Raw genomic sequence first — 21,004 nt, 5'->3', positions numbered from 1 at the left:
GTGGAACTTCCCGCGCACCCCTGAAATACACGTGCACAGGCCAATCGCGTGTGGAACTTCCCGCGCACCCCTGAAATACACGTGCCCAGGCCAATCGCGTGTGGAACTTCCCGCGCACCCCTGAAATACACGCACCCAGGCCAATCGCGTGTGGAACTTCCCGCGCACCCCTGAAATACACGCGCCCAGGCCAATCGCGTGTGGAACTTCCCGTGCACCCCTGAAATACACGTGCCCAGGCCAATCGCGTGTGGAACTTCCCACGCACCCCTGGTATACACGCGCCCCAGGCCAATCGCGTGTGGAAATTCCCGCGCACCCCTGAAATACACGCGCCCAGGCCAATCGCGTGTGGAACTTCCCGTGCAACCCTGAAATACACGCGCCCAGGCCAATCGCGTGTGGAACTTCCCGCGCACCCCTGGTATACACGCGCCCAGGCCAATCGCGTGTGGAACTTCCCGCGCACCCCTGAAATACACGCGCCCAGGCCAATCGCGTGTGGAACTTCCCGCGCACCCCTGAAATACACGCGCCCAGGCCAATCGCATGTGGAACTTCCCGCGCACCCCTGAAATACACGCGCCCAGGCCAATCGCGTGTGGAACTTCCCGCGCACCCCTGGTATACACGCGCCCAGGCCAATCGCGTGTGGAACTTCCCTCGCACCCCTGAAATACACGTGCACAGGCCAATCGCGTGTGGAACTTCCCGCGCACCCCTGAAATACACGCGCCCAGGCCAATCGCATGTGGAACTTCCCGCGCACCCCGAAATACACGTACCCTGATGGAATCGCGTGTGGAACTTCCCGCGCACCCCTGAAATACACGCGCCCAGGCCATTCGCGTGTGGAACTTCCCGCGCACCCCTGAAATACACGTACCCTGCTGATATCGCGTGTGGAACTTCACGCGCACCCCGAAATACACGTACCCTGCTGATATCGCGTGTGGAACTTCACGCGCACCCCGAAATACACGTACCCTGATGGAATCGCGTGTGGAACTTCCCGCGCACCCTTGAAATACACGCGCCCAGGCCAATCGCGTGTGGAACTTCACGCGCACCCCGAAATACACGTACCCTGCTGATGTCGCGTGAGGTACTTCCCGCGCACCCCAGTGATACACGTAGCCCGCTTGCTGTGCTGTTACAGGGTTAGCGCAGCCCTTTGCGCTGGATTGGGTATGTTGATGGCTTTTCCCTGCGCGGGAGGCGTTCTTGGGGGCGTAACTGGCGCTGCTGCAGGGTCGCTGCGCCACTGTGCGCCACGGCTGGTTTTGGTGGCTGGAATCCATGAATACGCTGTGCGCGGAAATGGATTTCAGCGCACGCGGCTGGCGCAGGGATTTGCACGCGCACACTGTGCGCCAGCCGCGTGCGCCACTTGTGCGCTGAATTCTATGAATTACCCCCTAAATGTGTTACTCTCTGAGCAGAAAACCTTTGTTTTAGTGATTAAATTTTTTTCTTTGATGCAAGATGAATGTGCCTGTTTATATCGAAATGACAAGCTAATCTCCTGGGATATCAACACAAACCACATGAACAATGTCTACAGGGCTAAACCGAAGTACTCTTGCTGTAATATTCCCAGGAATAATCCAAAAGTAGCAATGCCATAGCCACATCAGAACATCAATTTGGTAAATGTAGATTAAAATAGTAATGTATTCCTTTTTTTAAAGTCTTGCATATAACTGTAACACATGGGTATTTACAAATGCATCTATTTGTATGCACATGTGTATCACAGTATTTTTCTGAAATATTTTGCTAACAGAATAGTCAATTCGATTTTGCTTACTGTTGGGAAAAGAAACTGTGCATTGTGGTTTACGAAATTTCAGGCGAATGAATTAAGCTTGGTTTAAAAGCTTAACAATGTGTTCCAGATAATGTAAGAACTGGTGCCTAGTCTTTGGCTTTCTTGCGTTGTACTCCCCACTATTTATAGGGAATAATGTATTGTTTAGGTGTAATGTGGTTCTGCTTTTCACAGACTCCATATCTCTTTATTTGAAAAGTTGCACAATACCTTTTCCTAATGCACTAAGGTGCCATTTCATGGCTAAAGGTAGAATGTTTTATTTTGAAGATGGTCTTTTAGCATTTGCTGCTGTGAGTTTAAAGTTGGTCAGAACAAATCTATGTGCCTTGAGTACATTTTTGCCTATGCAGTTTATAGGAATGCTTAGTTTGTGGCAAAATCCGAGCCATATAGAGGGTGGTGGGCCTCAGGTGAGCAGCTAACTACCTTCTTGCCACATTTGGGCCCTTTTCATGGTACCTGAAGAAAATCACAACCTGTGATCGAAGTGAGGTATTATTCTGGTGCCTTTAACTTTAGATTCGTCAATCTGCTTTTTCTGCAATACGCCTATGTAGTGTCTCTCTCTTATGCTAATGCCTATTGTAAGGGTGTCGAAAAATGAAGCTTACACAAAGGCGACATGGTGGTGGTTATAGACTTTTATTTATGGATAAAAGACCCTCACTATCCCAATCATCTAAGAGGGGTTTCACTGCCGCAAACTAACATTACAAGATCTGTCAGAATGCCCATCAAAAATCAAAGTCCACCATCCTGTGTCACAACGTACTTCTGTTCCGTAAACTACAACTAAAGACTAATATAATCCAACAGAAAGTTCCCCCTCCAGAATTACTCCCTTATTATCCTGATATTCAGGTGGTGTTCAAAAGAATGTTCTCTAGCAGAAAGGTTGCCAGAGGGTATGACTCCCTTCCCCTGGCTTGCGGGTTCCACACCTCCACGTTCTGGACCAGGAGAATGACTCCCTTTTCCTTGGAATGGTATGTACAGTTCACAAAAAGGCCAGGGGAATGACTCCCTTTCCCTGGTATTTGAAAAGTTATTTTTCGTGTCTTCCAAATTGCTGTATGTTTTGCCACTCTCTCTCAATACCAGAAACATCCCAAAACCTTCTCTGCTGGTCACTGGACTTAATCTATGCCACTCCACTGAAGAAGTTCTCCTCGCGTTCTCAGATCCCTTGTGTTAGGATCCCAGACCCTTCTCCGGTGGTCAGTGGGCTTACTGCTGCCACTGCAATAAGGACGTTCTCCTCAGATGTTTGCTTGACTGTTGTGAGGGTTCCAGACCCTTCTCTGGTGGTCAGGGGGCTTATTAGTGCCACTGTGATGAGGAAGTTCTCCTCAGATGCGTGGTTCACTCTTCCAGTATCCAGTAGCTACCTTGTTACAACTGGGATGAGGGAGATCCTTCCTGATGCACTACACAGTTATGTTCCCCAATAGCCCTATAGCTGCTACTGGGGTGCGGACATTACATTATGGCCCTCTCTCTGCCTACCCCGTATGCCGACCGGGCCTGCCATGCCTCCCTTTACCTTCTTTCAGGATACAGTACATCACTGGTTCTTCCTGGGATGGGGTTCTTTGTCAGCAACTTCCTCTTCTCGCCCACTTCGATGGTCCCAGTGTACCTTCACGGTTGTCCGCTCCTTGAGGTCTTGGCTTCTCTCTGGGACCCTACTGTCTACCTCATTGCAATCACGCCACTGCTTCTTCCCTGTGGCCTCGCAGGTAGGTCTGCTCCTCTCAGACCCAGAATGGACTCTCACAGCCTGCCGCTGGCATCCCCTGCACAGCCTTTCTTGCAGCCCTCGCTCAGAGTTCAACATTTCTGGGCTCCAGCGGGCTCCTGGCTTCCCTGCGATCGGACACTCCTTAGTTCCTCTTCTTTCTTTTTTATCTCCAGGATTTCGCCCAGCACAGCGTTAACACCTGCAGACAATGGCCCATATTAAAAGTTTCGACTGTGTCTTCAATTGCACTCATAGTGGTCGACAACATCTTCCCTACTTGGACACTTAAATAGGCATCTGGAAGCGTGCTCAAAGCCGGTGTTGATTTGCTTTGTAACACATACACATACATATCTACTTCTGGGAGGTAGAGGCTAATATACACAAAAGGGAAATAGCTTACTGATGACCTCTGGATGACTTCAAACTACAAAGAGTATTGTATTGTATTGTTTATTTGTATAGCGGGCCAAACCCTAAGGTATCTGGGGGCATTGTTCCAGTTACATTTGTACAAAGTTACATAGTAATGTTACATTAAACAAAGATATAAAAAACAGAAAGGATTATATACAAGCTTAGGCAGATTACAGCAGGTTGCCTAGGATATAATACATTAATACATTGACATTATGTACAGGCAGAGGTATGGGGCATAAAAACAATGTGGATTAATTGGTCTCAAGAGAAGAGAGGCACTTTTTTGCCCTGGCCCTGAAAAGGGTGAAAGCCAGTTCTGCTCTTAGAGCTAAGGTTGTGGAGTTCCAGAGTTTGGATGTTAGTACAGGGAAGCTGCTGCCTCCAGATTTCTTGAGGTTGTACCTAGGGACTCTGAGGCAGTGTAATTGAGCTGATCTGGTGGGTCAGGCCGATTGACTTTTGGTAAATTTACAGGCCAGGTATTTAGGTGCTGAGTTAGATAAGCACTTATGCGTGAGGGACAAGGTTTTGAAAGAGATTCTATCTTTGATCGACAGCCAGCGGACATTGCATCTAGTTTCAGAAATGTGGTGAGATCTAGGTATGTTAAAGGCTGCTCTGAATGGCATTATTTTGCAAGACCTGAAGTTTATTTACATTTCTCTTGCTAGTTGCTAACTAGAGCGTGTTGCAGTAATCCAATTTGGATAAGAACCGCGACCTAGCTAAGCAGGAGCAGCTAGTTGGGGAGAGGAAGGGTCTACAGGCATTTAATAATTTACAAATGTAGGCTGTAGCAGAGGCTATGGATATTACTTGTTTCATCAGAGTTAGGGAGGAGTCAACAACGACGCCAAGTGCTTGACCTCTTTGGAAACCAGGATGCTGATGCCGTCAATGGAGAAAGAGTTGAAGGAGATGTCAAGTGTGTTTAGTTTGGCTTGGGAGCCGATTAAAAATAGTTCAGTCTTCTAATCATTGAGGCAGAAACTATGTGTGGCCATCCATGCCTGAATGATGAGGTAGATTTTATTCAAGTGTTTAGTATCGCTGTCATGATTGCCAGAAATAGGGATAAGGACTTGAGTGTCATCTGCATAGTTAGTGTAGGTGGTACCCAAGAGGTCCAGATGATCAAACAGTGGCTTGGCAAATATATTACAGAGCGTTGGTGACACGCAAAACCCTTGAGGTACTCCGCATGTTACCGGGGCTGGGTTGGCTGATCCAGTAGGAGAGTACACTCTCATTGTTCTGTGGTTCAAAAAGGATTGTATCCAAGCTGTAGCTTCCTCAGAGAAGAGGGCTGAGGAAATGAGGTGCTTGCATAAGACATTATGGTTGACAAGGTCAACCGCGGCAGATATAGCTTAATAGGAGCAGCATAACGTTGCCTTTATCTTTACGGTCATCAATTTGCGTTTTCAGGTCGATAAGCGCCATCTAAGTCCCGTGTCTAGGTCTAAACCCTGTTTGTTGCAGGCCCGGGAGATTGTTTGTTTCAAGGTGAGTCTGTATTTGAAGATAGGCTGCCCTATCAAAGGTAAAGATACAAAGGAATCAATGTCAAATAAAGTCAAATCGATATTAAAAGTGATATCAAGAATCTTCAATAGGAAAGGCACTGGGGTGATAGGCCTATAGTTCGTGGGAATGTCGGGGTCAAGGTTGGGTTTTTTTTAAAGCGGGAGGACCCAGCCATCTTTCAAGTTTGTGGGAACCGTTCTAGATTCGAAAGAGGAGTTTATGAATGACGTAATTGCCGGTGCAAGTTCTTTGATTGCCTCTTTAATGATGGTTGCAGGGCATATATCTCTGTGGCACCGGGATGGTTTCAGGCTAGTGATAATGCTTTCCACTTCTGTAATAGATAATGGGGCGGTAAATTTGAAAAGGTTACATGTTTTCCCAGTTGGGCACTGAGGTTTGAGAATGCATGTGTCAGGGCTGATGTTAAGTTTTTTCCTTTCAATTTTGGTTTGTAACTGGGATATTTTGTTTGGTGGGGCAGATTGAATCTTAGTTTACCAAGTCTTGTCTTTAGTTCAGGTCTCAGCAGGTGGGGTGGGTAATTTCAGTTCTCTAAGGTTCTTGAATAGTTATTTTGAGTCAGATTTAGCATTAGTAATTCTATTGTTATAGATTTCACTTTTTGTTTGTAGGATGGCTGTTTTATATCCCTCTGAAGCTTTTAAGAAAGTATCTCTATTATAGTCAGAAGGGTGGTTTTTCCAAATGGATGCAGCCTTTCTTTTATTATCACAATTGATTTTAAGGTTAGAGGTGAACCAGTTACTCAGGTCAGCTTGAGGCTTAGCTTTCCTTAATTTCAGAGGGGCTATGGCATTGATAGCTTGGCAGAGTGTTTGGTTATAGAGATCCACAAAGGTGGAGGGGTATGTATTAGTATGCAAGTATTTTAGGATTGGTTGAAAAAAGGTTGTAAGTAATCTGTAGTGATACTGTTATTATTTCTGGTTAGTGCAGGAGGAGCCATGGCGCTAGTGGGGTTTAGTTGCGAGCAGGACAGTGTAGTGAATGTGATGGAGTGATGGCCAGTCCACGCACAAGGTTCATTAGAGAGGATGTTAGTTTCACAGTTAAGGTCGGCAATCCAATCGAGAATTCTGCCTTTGGTATGCGTAGGTTTGGTAATGCGGTGGGTGAATCCCAGTTCTGTGATAATGTTAGCTAGGATGGCGGCTGAGTTGTCATTCATGTCAAGGAAGCCCAACTTAAGGTCACTGAGCAGTAATATTTGTGAGCTAGGTTTAGTATCAATGGCAAGGAGTTGTTGCAAATCTTCCTCGAATGTGGAAACAGGACCAGGTGGTCTGTAGACTAGGTGAATCTTAAGGGTGTGTGAGGCAGATAGTGGGAGTTTCATAGAGAGAAGTTGAACTGATGGGAACGGGTGGTGGGAAAGGGCTCTGATGCCGAGGTCAATTTTACCGATGATATTGACACCGCCACACTGCCAGAAGTGGGTCTGCTGCGGCATGCAGCCTAGTCTCTGTTATGGCTAGGAAGTCCAATTGATTGGTAGTGATAAGGTCAGCCACATCTAGAGCATGAGCTTAATGATCTCACATTAATTAGGGCTCCTTTGATCGGCATGGCAATGTTACTAGGCTTGTTAGAGCCAACCGTGGCTTTCGCAGAGGCGCAGGGGGTGCCATTAGTGGTGATGTTCTTACGGGGCTTCCCAGTTTTATCCTTAGTGGTAGTGGTTCTATCCTTGACTGTGGTTTTAGTCATAGGCGTAAGGAGGGGAGGAGGTGAGATAGTTTGAGTCTTGATCTGAGTCTAATGTTTCTAGTTGCAGTGTTGCAAGGTTGATTTGGTGTAGGTCGAGCAGCATAGCGTTGGATCCTTTGGGTGGGTGAGAGGGCATTGGTATCGGTAGTTGGAGAGGGACTAGTGCGTAGGTAATTGGGCAACTGTGGTGGCCAAGGTGGCAGGAAGTTGGTGGGTGCAATAGAGTCAGGATGTGGTCATGCAGTGGCCATGGAGATGGAGACACTGCACTTGTTCAATGAATGGGCCAGGTCAAGAGTAGTGTAGGTGGTAGCGTGTTTCATAGTATGAAGGGTGGTGGCAAAGACTAGTGGGAGTAGTGTAATCAGTATGGACAACATGGCACTTGGTTAAAAAAAAGTCTGTTTCTGTGGAAGACTAGTGTTGTGCAGTGGCATAACTAGCAATTATAGGTGGTAAGCTTGGGCTGAGGGTGAATGCTCCTGTGGCAATCAAGGTAAGTTGGTAACGGTTTGGAGAGGGCAATCAGGTGGACATCTTAAAGGAGCTAAATTTCTTGAAGGAAGCTAGAATGTTTGGCAGGCTGATTCCTGGTTCTTAAAAATAACACCCAGGTAGAAGGAGGCACTTAGTACCAGGCTAAAGTGCAACTATAGGAGGTGAACAGTAGGCACAAGTATACAGTGATTGTGATAACACTTGTTATTGCCATTTGACATAGGCGCCTTCTAAAAGTATTAACAATTTAAGCAGGAGTCATAAAATACTGAGCTAGGCCCGTCTGACATCTATAGCATAAGATTGTAGTGCATTAAATGATATCTGGCGTGCAGTGTACACAGGTGCCTAGTAAGGCTAAGGTGATCAGCAGATGGGTTTAACAAGTTAACAATTGGTGGCGTATATGCAGGTGGTATAGCATCTGGGCAGTGGTGGGTGTAGCGGTAGCATCGCAGTAAGTAGAGGCAAGGTAAATGTGAGTTGAACCATAGTATGGTAGTCCGTTTCAGTAAAAGGTTGCCGAACAAGCGTGATTAGCCTTGTACACAGATGGCTAGATCGAGGCCGGGATCATAGCAAGGTTAGCAGGCAATCAAAGGTCACATATCATAAGGTTTGGAAGTGTCTCAAGGATGTTTGGTGCTCTATTATGCTAGGCACAATCAACATGAGCAGGTTGGCGGTGGCCCCAAAGCAGAACTTGAGAGATGGTTGCTTAGAAAATGTGTCAGGCACACACGGCTTACCTTCACCGTTGTAATGCGATTGTTCAGTCAGGGGTCGACGTCGGCAGCATATGCGGCTCAGTAGGTTGTACAATGGGGGGCCACAGGGACACGGCCACATGCCAGTCGTGCGGACAGAGTGCAGACAGGGCCTTTTTCTCAGGCCTTTCTGATTGGGCCAGCTTCCGCCTGCCGGTGGTTATGATTGGTCAGTTACTAGGCGACACATACACAGCATTGGTATGGGCCGAGTGCTGGAATAGCACTGTGCATTTTGTGATCAGACTGCACCAAATATTGTATACTAACTAGTAGACATGCCGACTCCCACAAACCACAGCAGACTACACTGTGCTCCACCCTCCGCGTAGCGTTCTGTGCCGGGGAGCATATTATAGCAATATGGTCTAACAGCAGAAAGGTTTGTCCCAACTCAGCAGCTGTACACCAGTAGTTCCGTGCAGCACTAGCATCAACATCCACAGAAGACTACACTCTGCTGCACACTCTGCACAGTAATCTGGGTGATCCCTGGGTTGCTGTGCCCTTCTGTAACAGCTGCTGTTGATTTGGTGTGTCAGCGCCAATGCAATTCCTGGCCGTAGCCACTTCCCACATGGCTTTTCATGCATAGGTAGTTAGTTCAGCATGTGCAATGTTGAATTGCAATGGATCAACACTCATATCTTTATCTGGTGACGCAAACCCTTGTGGCACACCCATAATGGGCTCAGCATGTTCCTAGCACTCATGCCTGTCTGAAATGCATGCATGTCTTCTGGACTGCATCCGTCCGGTCATTTCAAGCCACGGGCAATTGTTGATACAATATGCCACTTCCTGAGGCTGCAACATATGTGCATGAATTACTATTTCTTGTAAAACAGAAGGACCAGTACTACGCGTGAAATTTGCGTTTTTGTTGCCACATAGTATCACGTAGTGGCATTTCAATTTGAACCTCTCCAGGGCATACACAAGTTTGCTATGGCGGTGTGAAATACTCACCAGATGCACGCCTACCTACTCCTAGGGCCTCATTACGAGGAAGGAGGTAACCATGGCGCTTTTTGCGGCATGGCTACCCCCATTCCGGGTACCGGGTCTGGGTTCCCTGAATGGGGAAATACCAGGACATTCCGACTTTGGAGGGCCCGGTATTTCCCCATTCAGGGGACCCAGACCCGGTCCATCTCCATTCCCATTTGAGCCCCCACAGGGCTCAATGGGAATGGGGAGCATGCTAACAACGGGCCTGTTGTTAGCATTCTGGACCGCTCGTGGGACCCGCTAAGGACGTCTGGTAAAATCAGGCGGCCTTAGTGGTTCCCGTGAGCGGACACACGTAATGAGGGGGTTAATGGGGCCGGCACTCTACCGGCCCCGTTAGCCCCTACCGCCTTCCTCGTAATGAGGCCCCTAGTATGTGTTGGGGCTCTGGATATAACACACGATTGATGTAGACTTGTTGCATAACATTTGTTGATGGAAATGTATATACGAGAAATCTTAACTGATTTTATGTTTTACAATATGATATATGAATAAAATATCTTTTATGTGTGAATGGTTTGGAGAGAATCTGTTGGACTTGTTTACATTCTGTTGAAGTAACAAGGTGAAAAGTTGGTGTCACAAACCGAAATAATTTGGATGTAGAGAGGGGTCATTGGCTTGACACCACAAACAGATCCCATATTTTTAAGCGTCACTTTCAATGTCAGATCCCTCTCACAAAAACTATTTGCGTGTACACTGAAGTGAATTCACAGAAGGTAATCATACCCTCCCACACCAGTCACTGCGAATTTTTAGGCCACTCACCAAAACAATTGGGTGTGCTTATCACTCTCAGAAAAGTCATTCTTCTATAGTTCTAACAAGGAAGGGCTCAATTATAATTTTACTCTAACTCCAATTTTGTTAACATTATTTTTCATGAGCGCTTTCCACTAAGTGGCACATTGCCATCCACATGAGGGAGGGCAACGGGGGTAGGTAGAGGTTGGTGTTATTGCCTCATCCATTAAGTTACTTCTACACTGAATGATAACGCCCAGACACTTTGTAAGTCCTACCAAGCCTTGCTGAAATTACCTACCAACAAAAAATCCCAAAACTTCCCATTAAACGTGATCCCAAATCGAACCCTTTACTCACTATCCCATCCTAAACTCCAAGCTCTGCCGCGATTTGAAGTATGGGCCATGTACATCGGAACTCAGACTGTACTAAAATGGTGGTCTCTTGAACCAAGGTTTCTGTATATCAGTTTCTCATAGGACACAACTCTCTGGCCACACCCATACAGTGTGTTATGCCTAGGGTAATGTCACAGGACATGATCAATGTCACACTAAGTTCCTTAACAACATCTCAAGGGATTTGCGGTCAGGGCCAGGCCTGCTGGTTTCAGTGATAAGTATGTAATTAGTCAACTCTAGTGATGCTTCTCTGGGGCCAGTGTTAAGGCCCTCTAGAGCTCTGTTACAGTGAGGGTCTGAGAGGATCCAGCTTGGTGTCCTCTTTTTATCATTCTATCATGGCCAACGACAGGGGTATCATATGGCACAAATACCAGGACTCTGTAATCACTCTCTCATTATATGTTCGCTTAGAGGGTGTGGCACTGCACGCACATACACACACACACCCTCTTCCTTGAATTCCGCTTTCAGAGAGTGACTTAGTTGCAGGTCTTTCTATTGTGTTTGGGCTGGAGACCATATCTTGACTGCAGGTCTATGAAGGATAGGCATGTGTTGTCCATTATCACATCTACAATCAAATGCACACCACAAGGTCCCCACTCCTCACAGAAAAGATTCCCCTATTCATTTTAACCACATTATTGTACCATATTGGTGCTTCTTCATAGAAGGTTAAGTCCAAGCAGAGCAGTTTGCTGGGCACGTTCCGCGTGGTCTTGTTTATTTTTATGATTGAGGAACCCTACCTGAATGCTAACACAATTCTTATGTCTTCTCTGTGGATACACATTCATGGACCTTAACCTCCTGCATTACTGTGCACATTTACAAGACCTAAAATGAACAATGTAAAAGTGGGATATTCAACATGCTCCAAGGTTGTTGCGTGACCTTTGAAAAACAGTTGGACCAGAACAGATCGAGCAATAGTTGGGTGATTTGGTGTTTGGACTGGTAGGTTTGTTCGGGACTAATGCTCAGACATGCACTTAGCCCATGGCAGACCTCCCTTGTGCATTGTCTGCCCTAGTGCGGGCCAGGTATAGGAGGAAGGTCAAAGTAGGCGGTCATTTCTACTTTGTTTTGCATTTCTAATCGCGAAATAGAGATAGAAAAGTAAAACAGGATTTGCACATGGTAGTCCCTTTATGGTTGCCCCTTATATTTGCACCCAGAACCTACTAGAGTGCTGGGGACTTGCTGATGTCAATAGACATCCAATCTCTTACACAAGTGGGAGCTGTCAATAATGCATTTCTGAGTGTCTCACGTGCGCCTGACAGTTCTGCATGCGGACATCCATGATGTTTGCCTCATAACGCAGCCCTTACTGTCCATGCAGGTCCCCTGGACTTGCATATGGATCCTGCTGTTTGTAGTACACACTGAGCAATCTCCTCAGAGCACCCGGTTATCATCAGGTCACAGAACCAAGAACCAAGCCCTATATGTTTATTCATATTTAGTACAGAAATACAAATACCCAAGTTATCAGCCTTTATGTGCGTACAAGTGTTGTACAAGTTAACACTTAATCGACAAGAACATACTACTAATTTATAACAACCCAAACACATGAATAGACTGACTTCTGCAATTTCATATCACTTTTCTCAATGAAACGGGTTTGAAAATAAAAATGCTCACTGCTCACCAAGTTATGTTGCGTTGACTGACTGGAAGCTCTCATTAGTGGGCTGATGTACTAAGCAACCATTGCTGAATTCTGCCTTGATTACTTCCGTTTCCAGTTGCGGGTAAACGTATCCATCCCAGTGTTCACTAAAAACATGTGTGTGTGTGTGCTCTAAGTTTTAAGAGGGCCTTCAAAACCACGGGTCCGGACACTGCCTGAGCGAACACGCTGCAAAATGAGGCTTCGGCATGTTTATTGTGCGCATGCGTATTCCATTAGTAAAGCATGCAATGCAAGGTTCATTTGCAGAGGTGTGAGGTATATGGGAATTTTATCCTGGGGTGTAACAAACACATCTGAAGCCTCAGTTGCACATTACCCCCTCCATTCGAGAGCCCCAGATTGGCCTAAAGTCTATTATTCATGTTTATGGTAGTTGAAATTGCAGGATGCCCCTCACCACAGTGCTTTAAGTGGCCTGGGGCCAGAAACACCCTGTCAGTCTCCCAAAACGGCTTCCTACGTAGGACTCTGTCGGTCATCCATCAAGCACCTACGGCAATTCCCCTGTGTACGCGTCAAGAGTCTGAAATCCGCCTGGAGAATTGCAGGGTCCAGCGATTCAGAGGTCGGAACGGAAAGCCGTGCTAGGAGGCCCATGCTGGTTGGGAATGGCAGAGAGCAATGATGGATTTACAAACTGTTAAAGGAATGCAATTAGGAAAAGTAGCTGAAGCAGGCGAACCAAAGCCTCACACCCAAGAACCTTATCTGTTTGGGGGCAGAGTTATTTTTGGCTGAAAGATTTAATCAGTTGATGGTGACTTTGGATTCCGAGGCTTGTGCCTCATCACTCCAACCTCTCTGGTTCAATATGTAGAGCTTGTTTATCTGTGTTACATTGCCGCAGTTGGCTTGATTTCACAGGACCAGCCTTGTGAAGCTACGGGTAATGATCAGTCGGGTCTAAATAAGTATATATATGGGTCTTGGTTTTCAGTCATTTTACTATTTAGGGTGAGTGTTGTGATAAATGAGATGAGCTAACACTCAGTGTGCATTAGATGCTCAGAAGGGTTTCAGGCTTGAATCACCATCATAGACATATTTGTTAAATATAATCATCCTTTGCCATTCTTATATTTCCGGAATGCTCTTGGATGTTATGCAAAGCAACCAAGAACCCCACATTGGTGCTATTCGACCCCTCCCTCTTCCTCATAAGGGATTTATGACAGAAAGAGTAATAGTGTGACATGCTCACTGATTGAATTGTTTATATACTCAGAGCGTGTGCTTTCTTTAAAGGCAAGAGTTATTTTTTCTTTTTTAAACCGATCCATTATTTTCAATATCTTTGCAAACAAGACCACCTGCGACCATGCTGAGTGACAACAATACATGTCTGCAGGGTCTCATGGCGTAGTGTCTGGCGCAGGCAACATCCCCTCCTTTAAACCAAGCCCAGCATTTAGGCAACAACCCCTGGTTAGAGCCTTCCTTTGATTTTGCAACCTTTATTTTGTTTTACTTCGCTGACTTATTCCTGCTCCTTCGAGAGGTGTGGTAAGGAGCCAACTAGAATAAGTGTGTTTTCTAATGCTTAATGCGATACATAGACAATATACAGACAGGTATGTATGAGTGTATTGCCGTCGCAATTTACCTGGAAAGCAGCATGGACTCTGTGGCTCTCCTCCCCTGACTGGAGAAAGGCTTCGAAATGGCGCCACCTGACCCCTCCTGCGTCAACAATCTCGCGCTGCTGACTGACGCTGTTGAAGGCAAAGGTTGCTAGGGCCGCTCCCGCCAGAAGGCGAACTTCTTCGTTCGCCGAGTAAAGGAGACGCAGGATGTGCACGTAACTGAAGCCGAAACTCTTGTATAGCAGTTCCATAGTTGTACTGTTACCTGGGAAGCAGAAAAGAAATACAGCAGTGTTTACCTTTCAGAAACGCAGACACAGTGAGAAATGTTCATACCCTCTCCACACAGGTCATGCAAGGCATTTTTCAATCATAGCATACATGCCACGTCAAAAGGGGTGTTGCTACGTCTGGAAAAGATCAGGGGCTACAACCAAAAGACCAGGGGCTATAGCACACCTTTAACCGGACAGACCCAGGAATATCCAAGGGCCTGGGCATAATGTGTGGTGCTGCGAGGGCCGGAAATGGCCATTTGAGGGGGTTGGCCAGAACGAGGCAGCCCACCCATGCCCCAGTCAGCCCACCTCATGGCCCACAAGGCAGGCCCTCCTGGGCCGCTCAAGCCAGGTGACGGCCGCTGCCTCGCCGTGGTAGCCAAGCTGAAAAGGAGGCCAGAGGCGAGGCAGCCCAGGTGAAGCCCCGTCGACCAGAGGTTGGCCGGGAGTACAGGAAGGTCGAGGCTGTGGCAATAATCAGTGGCAACGTTGCCATGGGGATGCAGGCTGAACTGAAAATGGTGCCCAGGGCAAGGCTGTGAGTGCAGCAGTGACGCCACGTCAACCTGGATGCTGCCTGAAGCAGCAATGGTGCCTGCATTGGTGACACGGGTGGCCCCCCACGCCAAGGTGCCACATAGAACATATTTAAGGAGTCTGTGGGTGTGGCGGTTACTGCGGCTGGGACCACAGCATATGAGACCCAACTTGAAGATTAATCAAGGTTGCCAGTCATGGTGGTGAAGTGGGTGAGCACCCACAGGTGCGTGGGGGTCATCACAGGACTCCAATAAAGTGCGGGCTGAGCGGCGTGTGTGAGTTGTCCCATGTGGTGGACAGGGCCATCCATGAAGAGAGAACATGGGGGCAGACCTTAGATCCAGCAGGGGCCAACACCCCATTCAGCCCATGCAGACACCACATGGGACAGAGGCACAGGTACTGTGAAGGGGGTAACTGGGTGCAGCAGTCACCCCCATTGTGCCATACAACAGTATGTTTTCTATATGTGGTATGTCATTGTTATGTATATCTATGTATATATATTTAATTAAGTGTAGATGTTATGTAGTGTAACACATTTATAAAGAGTAGTATACATATTAACGAGGGTACAATAGATTGGGGAACTATTCAGTAGAATTATTAAGTAGAATGTTAGGTAGTAGTAGAATATTAAGTGTATATTGGGGGCAGAGGAGGTGTACCCAGGCGTGAGGTAGCGGGAGCCTGCCTCAGGCTGCCTAGATAGGTGGGGCCACACCACCCATGGAGGCCATCCTCTGGCCTCATACTCCAGGTGGGGGGTACCTAGTGTTAGGTAAGGGGTATGTTATGTCAGACTCGCCCTATGGGCCCTGTGCCCCCTCCAAGGTAGGTGGGTTGATTTAGCAGATCCCCATTTAGTTGTTACTCACCTCAGGGGGATTATAGGAAGTGTGTAGTAAATGTTTAAAAGGGAATACATATTTGTATAAATAAGGGGGGGGGGGTCCCCTTGAGATCCCTATGAAATTCACCTTGGTGTCTGTGTTCATTACTAAGGTAAGAACGCAGGGTGTGGCCAATCTCCTGTTAGCAGCAATTGTATTTTCATGTGCAGCGTCCCCCCTCCGCCACCTTTCCAGTGGGTCTTGGGGTTGGGTTAGTGGTTCCCATGGGGGCTGTCCCTGTTGTTCCGGGGCAGAGAAATGGTGTCCCCTTGCCTGGACCAGACTACAGGGGCTGACATGTAAAAATAATGTGGAGAAAATAAAGTTGTCCTTTTTTTACAATTATTTTCATTTTATTCACATAGGCTTTTTTCGGTATTGTTTTGTGGTCTGTGGGGGTGGAATTGCAAGATAGATCAGGAACATAAGCGCACTGACATTTGTGTTCGTCAAGTCGTGGGCTTTTATCCTGGCAGAGTCAACTCAACCCTTCATGCCTTTGAGGTAGACAATTTATTGTGTTTTACTTTGGTGATTTTTATAGCACCTGAGTAAATCCAACTCAGAGTGAAACATGTCATTGAGTGCCATTATATTGTGTAGTAAAAAACTGCGTGTATTACTGTGATTAGAGGCTTGAGGAATCCAGTATTGAAGTGCTTCATGAAAATAGAATTGTTAATTTGAAACAATATTTTTTAAAGTTGTGTTTAGAATACTTGTTCATGCTTTTATATATAGTAACCAGGCCCTCTGGAAGATCTGAAAGAGGAGGGGAGGGGGTAAGCTGTTCTTTAAGTGGGCTAAAAAATGAGGGATGCACATTTTTGGAGGTGGGGCCTAAAAAAGGTCTGGCGCATCCTTAAATCCCAAAGACTTTAAAAGTGATGATGCCTACATTATTAGTGACCTAACGGACCCAGTCGAGTTTTCATACATACATTGAAAGGGGGTAAATTCTACTTTAAAATATATAGTGAATAATATAAATGTGCTTTAAATATTGACCAAAATATATTCATGTATAAAATAGAAGTGCACCATGCAATCCCATAGATCCTGTGAAAGAAATCTGCGATTCTTATGTACTAATCAACATGATTGTAATGACAATACTTCAATATATTTGAGTTGCAATGATTAAACCTGTTTGAAAACAACCTAACCTTGCGAAAGTACCGCTTGACCCGCTGGGACGCTCTATCTTCTTCTTGCTGCTGTGGACTTCTTATTCCAGAAAGCAACTTTTCCTAAGTCCTATCACACGCCACTGGAGGGGCAGGACTTTGTGTTTCCCTACAATACGTGCTCTCAAGCGCAGCCGCGCGCGCATCCTGCAAGCAAAGTACCTTGCGAAAGTACTGCTTGACCTGCTTTGCACGGTGGAGCGGTGCTTGTACCTTTTGTCTTGATTAGCTGTTCCGTGAGAGTTGTGCATCTAGATAAGGTACCATCATGTATCTCTGTACTCACGTATGTTTAGTAATAAGTTATATTCTTTAACCACTTGTATGCTGGCAAACTTAATTCAACACTCTAAGATGGCTGCAACTAACAATCCAACAGCATTATGTACGTTGCACACATCCATTACTTTAACACCTTCAAGGCAGTCAATCAATTCATCTAATGGTAGTCCAAAGTGCGCACCCTTCAAAGAAATGCCAAAATCTCTATCTTGGGGGAATAGCAACCTAACATGCTGGCAGCCCCAGCCCCGTGCTTTTCCTCAATATCCTTCTAGGGCTCTGGGATGAACCCACCATGCTGCTCGAGCCAGGTCATTCTCACAGAATATTCCTCTTATGCCTCACCTCTTATCTGATTCCACATTGCTACTTACGGAAGAGGTGACAAGTATCAATATGGTTTCACCTGTGAAATCACATGCGCATTCACTCATGTCGAACATTAGTTCTCCACAAGAGGATCATATTTCATTATATGCGAGTCAATGTGACTCTCCAATTACCATCCACAGTGTGCATATGATCTCACAAAAATGTGTAAATGACTCTATTGCCTCCATATCTTGTAGTGATACCTCGTTATATGTTCACCCATCTCCCCGACAATGTTCTAATCCATCTTCAAATCCTCTTACTTTGCATCCAATGATGCTGGAGGTCACCCTCTCAGCTATCAATACAACCATTCTAAGTCTCTTTAAATTACTGGAGAGGCTGAATGAAAAAGTTTCACAACAATCGTGTCAAGTAGAGCCCATCTATCGATGGATACATTCAATTAAATCCTCTGATATGCCTTCAGACTCGAATAGATCACAACTACCAATTGCTGTCACAAACAATGCTACTTTAGCTCGAGTGGGATCTCTAAGCCCCTCAGCCTTACCAGCATTCCCTGATATCATTTGCCCACTTGAATCCACAGATAAACCAACCACTGACAAACCCAGTGATGATTCTTGGGTTAGTCTTCATCAGGATGATGAAAATGTCAGTAAATCTGTGGCTATATCGCAAATAGTGGTCGATTTAACCCAAGATGTCCGGACCAAGTCATCACAGTCAAATCATGGAAAAAAACATTTAAACAAAAAAAGCACCCCTCGACAAACTTTGATAAAAAAAAACAAAAAACATGATTGCTCCAAAAATTGCTCAAAATGTAATATCTTCTTTTTTTAAAATCTGTCTGTCAGACCTAAAACGACAGCGCCACTCCAGCAATCATCTCAAACAGACACTTCTCCATCGACAATACTAACCATAGCTGACAAATCCCTCAGACAGACTCTATCATGGAGAAGGATATCTTAAAAGCCACAGTTATCTCTGCTGCTCCAACACATTCGCTGCATTATTCTCCTTTAAATAAGCTTTTACAGGCTATGGCACTTTCTAAGGCACTAGTGAAAACGAAGGATCTTCCCTCTGTGCCAGTCATCTCAAGTGTTAATATTGATCAGACAGGACGTGGGCCCTCAGATACAAACATTGCTATGGCTGAGGTAAAGAAAATGATAGACTCTTATCTTTACATGAAGACTTCAACTCATGATGAGATTCTCTCCAGTAATATTCTGCAGAGAGTATCCACCTCAAATGTTGCCACTACGCAGGGTTTTGCGACTTCTAGTTCTCTCCCACAGGGGCCTTCAACCTCAAATCCTGGTAATACGTAGGGTTCATTGATGCTTGGCTCGGTTCCACCTTCTCTGACAATGCAAACAAAGAGAACTGTTGATGCCTATTTCTCTGAATGTATGGCTTCTGGAATAACAACTTCCAGCTTTTCTAAGCCTCCTGTACCTTCAAATTTCTCTAATGTTAATTATGATTGGTACACTGATTCCATCCACTCTACATATCAGAATACTACTCAATCCAAGCATAACTCTCATCCACATAATACACCTGACTCATCTCAACCTATGGATCCACTTTTAATCAAACCTCACTCTGCTGCAGCCAGTGGAAATATTAATAATGAGAAAAAGATATCTTATGCTGTTAAGATTAGTCCTAGGTGCCACTCTCTAATAATGAAATGTAGAGGTGGCCAGCTCAACACGTATGACCTTAACAGAAGTCGTATCCTCAACATCTTTAATGATGTTGTCGAACTGGAGGATATTACTACTGGAGATATTGAATTGGTCGAATTCGTAGCAGGGGGAGATTTGACACTGATTTGTTTGTGAATCCTGTCTGGAGTTGTATTAAATGCTATATGGAAGGCGAAGATGTCCCTCTTTAGAATGGGATTTCTGATCGCACAAGATCCTGAACGGCTACAAAATCACTCACGTCAGTGTTTGGACCTTGCAGTTCTTTCTTTTATAGCCCTGGGCCAGGTGCAAGATTTTAGATCCATGACTACTACTCCTGCTAAAGCATAACTGACGAATGTACAAACTTCCTCTACCTTTTCTCTTTGTTGCTGGAATACTAGAGGACACTCCCACCTCCAATCCAGAAATCATGATTTCTCTGAAACTTTTGATCTTCTGGTTTTTCAGGAGACATGGTTATTATCCCCCCCCCGTTTGAGATAATTATGAAATTTCCTTGGTCCCAGCACTGAGAGGGCTCAAGGGACGACCGTTTTTGGGTCTCTTGGTAGCGGTCAAGCTGACATCTGGCTTTACCTTAGAACCCTGGGAACATACAGTATTTTCTTACAATTAGTAAGATTGGTGAGTCCATATGGCAACATTACCTTATTGAATATATATCGCTATTCTAGTGGGATTACTGATTCCAATTTTTATCATGAATTAACAAACATATTGGATATCATATCAATATCTCCAGACATTACAGCTACCATTTTGGGAGGCAATATTAATATTGATTGTTTTGTTGACAGAAAAGGACATGGCTACCAAAAGGCCCATAGATGGTCTGATTTTATCACAGAGAGAGGTTTCAGAATGGTAAATGGAGCCATTACTGGAGACATACCGGTACACACAACTTGGCACAGAGAGAGTTCTATTAGCACCATAGACTACATCTATGTGGATTTAAATTTGTTTATGCAAATTTCATCATTTCTGATCATAAACAAAGAATCAAGCGATTATAATTTGCTTACTCTAAAAGTGCAGAGGACACATGTCCAAAAATGCCCACCTAGACAATGGTCCTCGTAAGTGTTAGCTGTCAATGGTGCCAAAACACGCTTCTCCTGTTCGCATCATAGACTTGATGAACTCAATAAGATCATGACATGGCAACCACTTCATAATCCAACATTTCAATATACTAATGTTCTGAACCAATTCAAAGATAACATACTAATTATAAAAACGCAACCTTCCACTCATAGACATGTATTTGACTCTGAGCTGAGAATAAGAAGGGCAGAGGACCGAAAAGAGCGAAGGTTGATTATTCTCTCTTCTCTCCATCCCCAGACAGCACTCTGTTCGGCAAAATGCAAATATAGAAATTGGATACAAGCGCGGCGTTCGCTTTTATTCCAACATGATGGCGAAAGAATGCCTGGCACTTTAGTGTCAAAGAATTCTGCAGAGATATGGAGGTTACTTAATACTCAAAACTCCATGTAGCAAATTGAAGCCCAAGCAAATAGAGTGCTGGAACATCAGTGGTTAGACCATTTCACGGAACTATATATGGACAAACAGTTTGATAATTTCACATACACCATGAAAACAGAGTGTGTCTGGACACTAGATTGCCCTGTGACATCTATTGAAAATTATATTAAAAAGGCAAACAGCTGCAGGGCTGCTGGTCCTGATGGTTTAAACAACAACATGCTAAAGGTAAATCCCGAGCTTTGGGCTAACATCTTATTCAAACTTTTTCAACAAATTCTTTGCACCAA

The 21,004-nt window shown here is 45.2% G+C and overlaps 1 protein-coding gene across 1 annotated transcript in view; it reads right to left on the bottom strand.

Annotated features, from left to right (window-relative positions):
- The window catches only part of LOC138582224 (ankyrin and armadillo repeat-containing protein-like), a 551,079-nt gene that overhangs the window by 86,708 nt on the left and 443,367 nt on the right, over nucleotides 1-21,004 (bottom strand). The window contains exon 6 of the mRNA XM_069653327.1: nucleotides 13,992-14,236. Coding sequence (XP_069509428.1) covers nucleotides 13,992-14,236 — 245 coding nt within the window. The remainder of the gene's footprint in view (nucleotides 1-13,991; nucleotides 14,237-21,004) is intronic.

Source organism: Ambystoma mexicanum, chromosome 1p (genome assembly GCF_040938575.1).
Source record: "Ambystoma mexicanum isolate Mex_15411 chromosome 1p, UKY_AmexF1_1, whole genome shotgun sequence".
Taxonomy (NCBI): domain Eukaryota; kingdom Metazoa; phylum Chordata; class Amphibia; order Caudata; family Ambystomatidae; genus Ambystoma; species Ambystoma mexicanum.
This window is presented reverse-complemented; position numbering and strand designations above follow the sequence as displayed.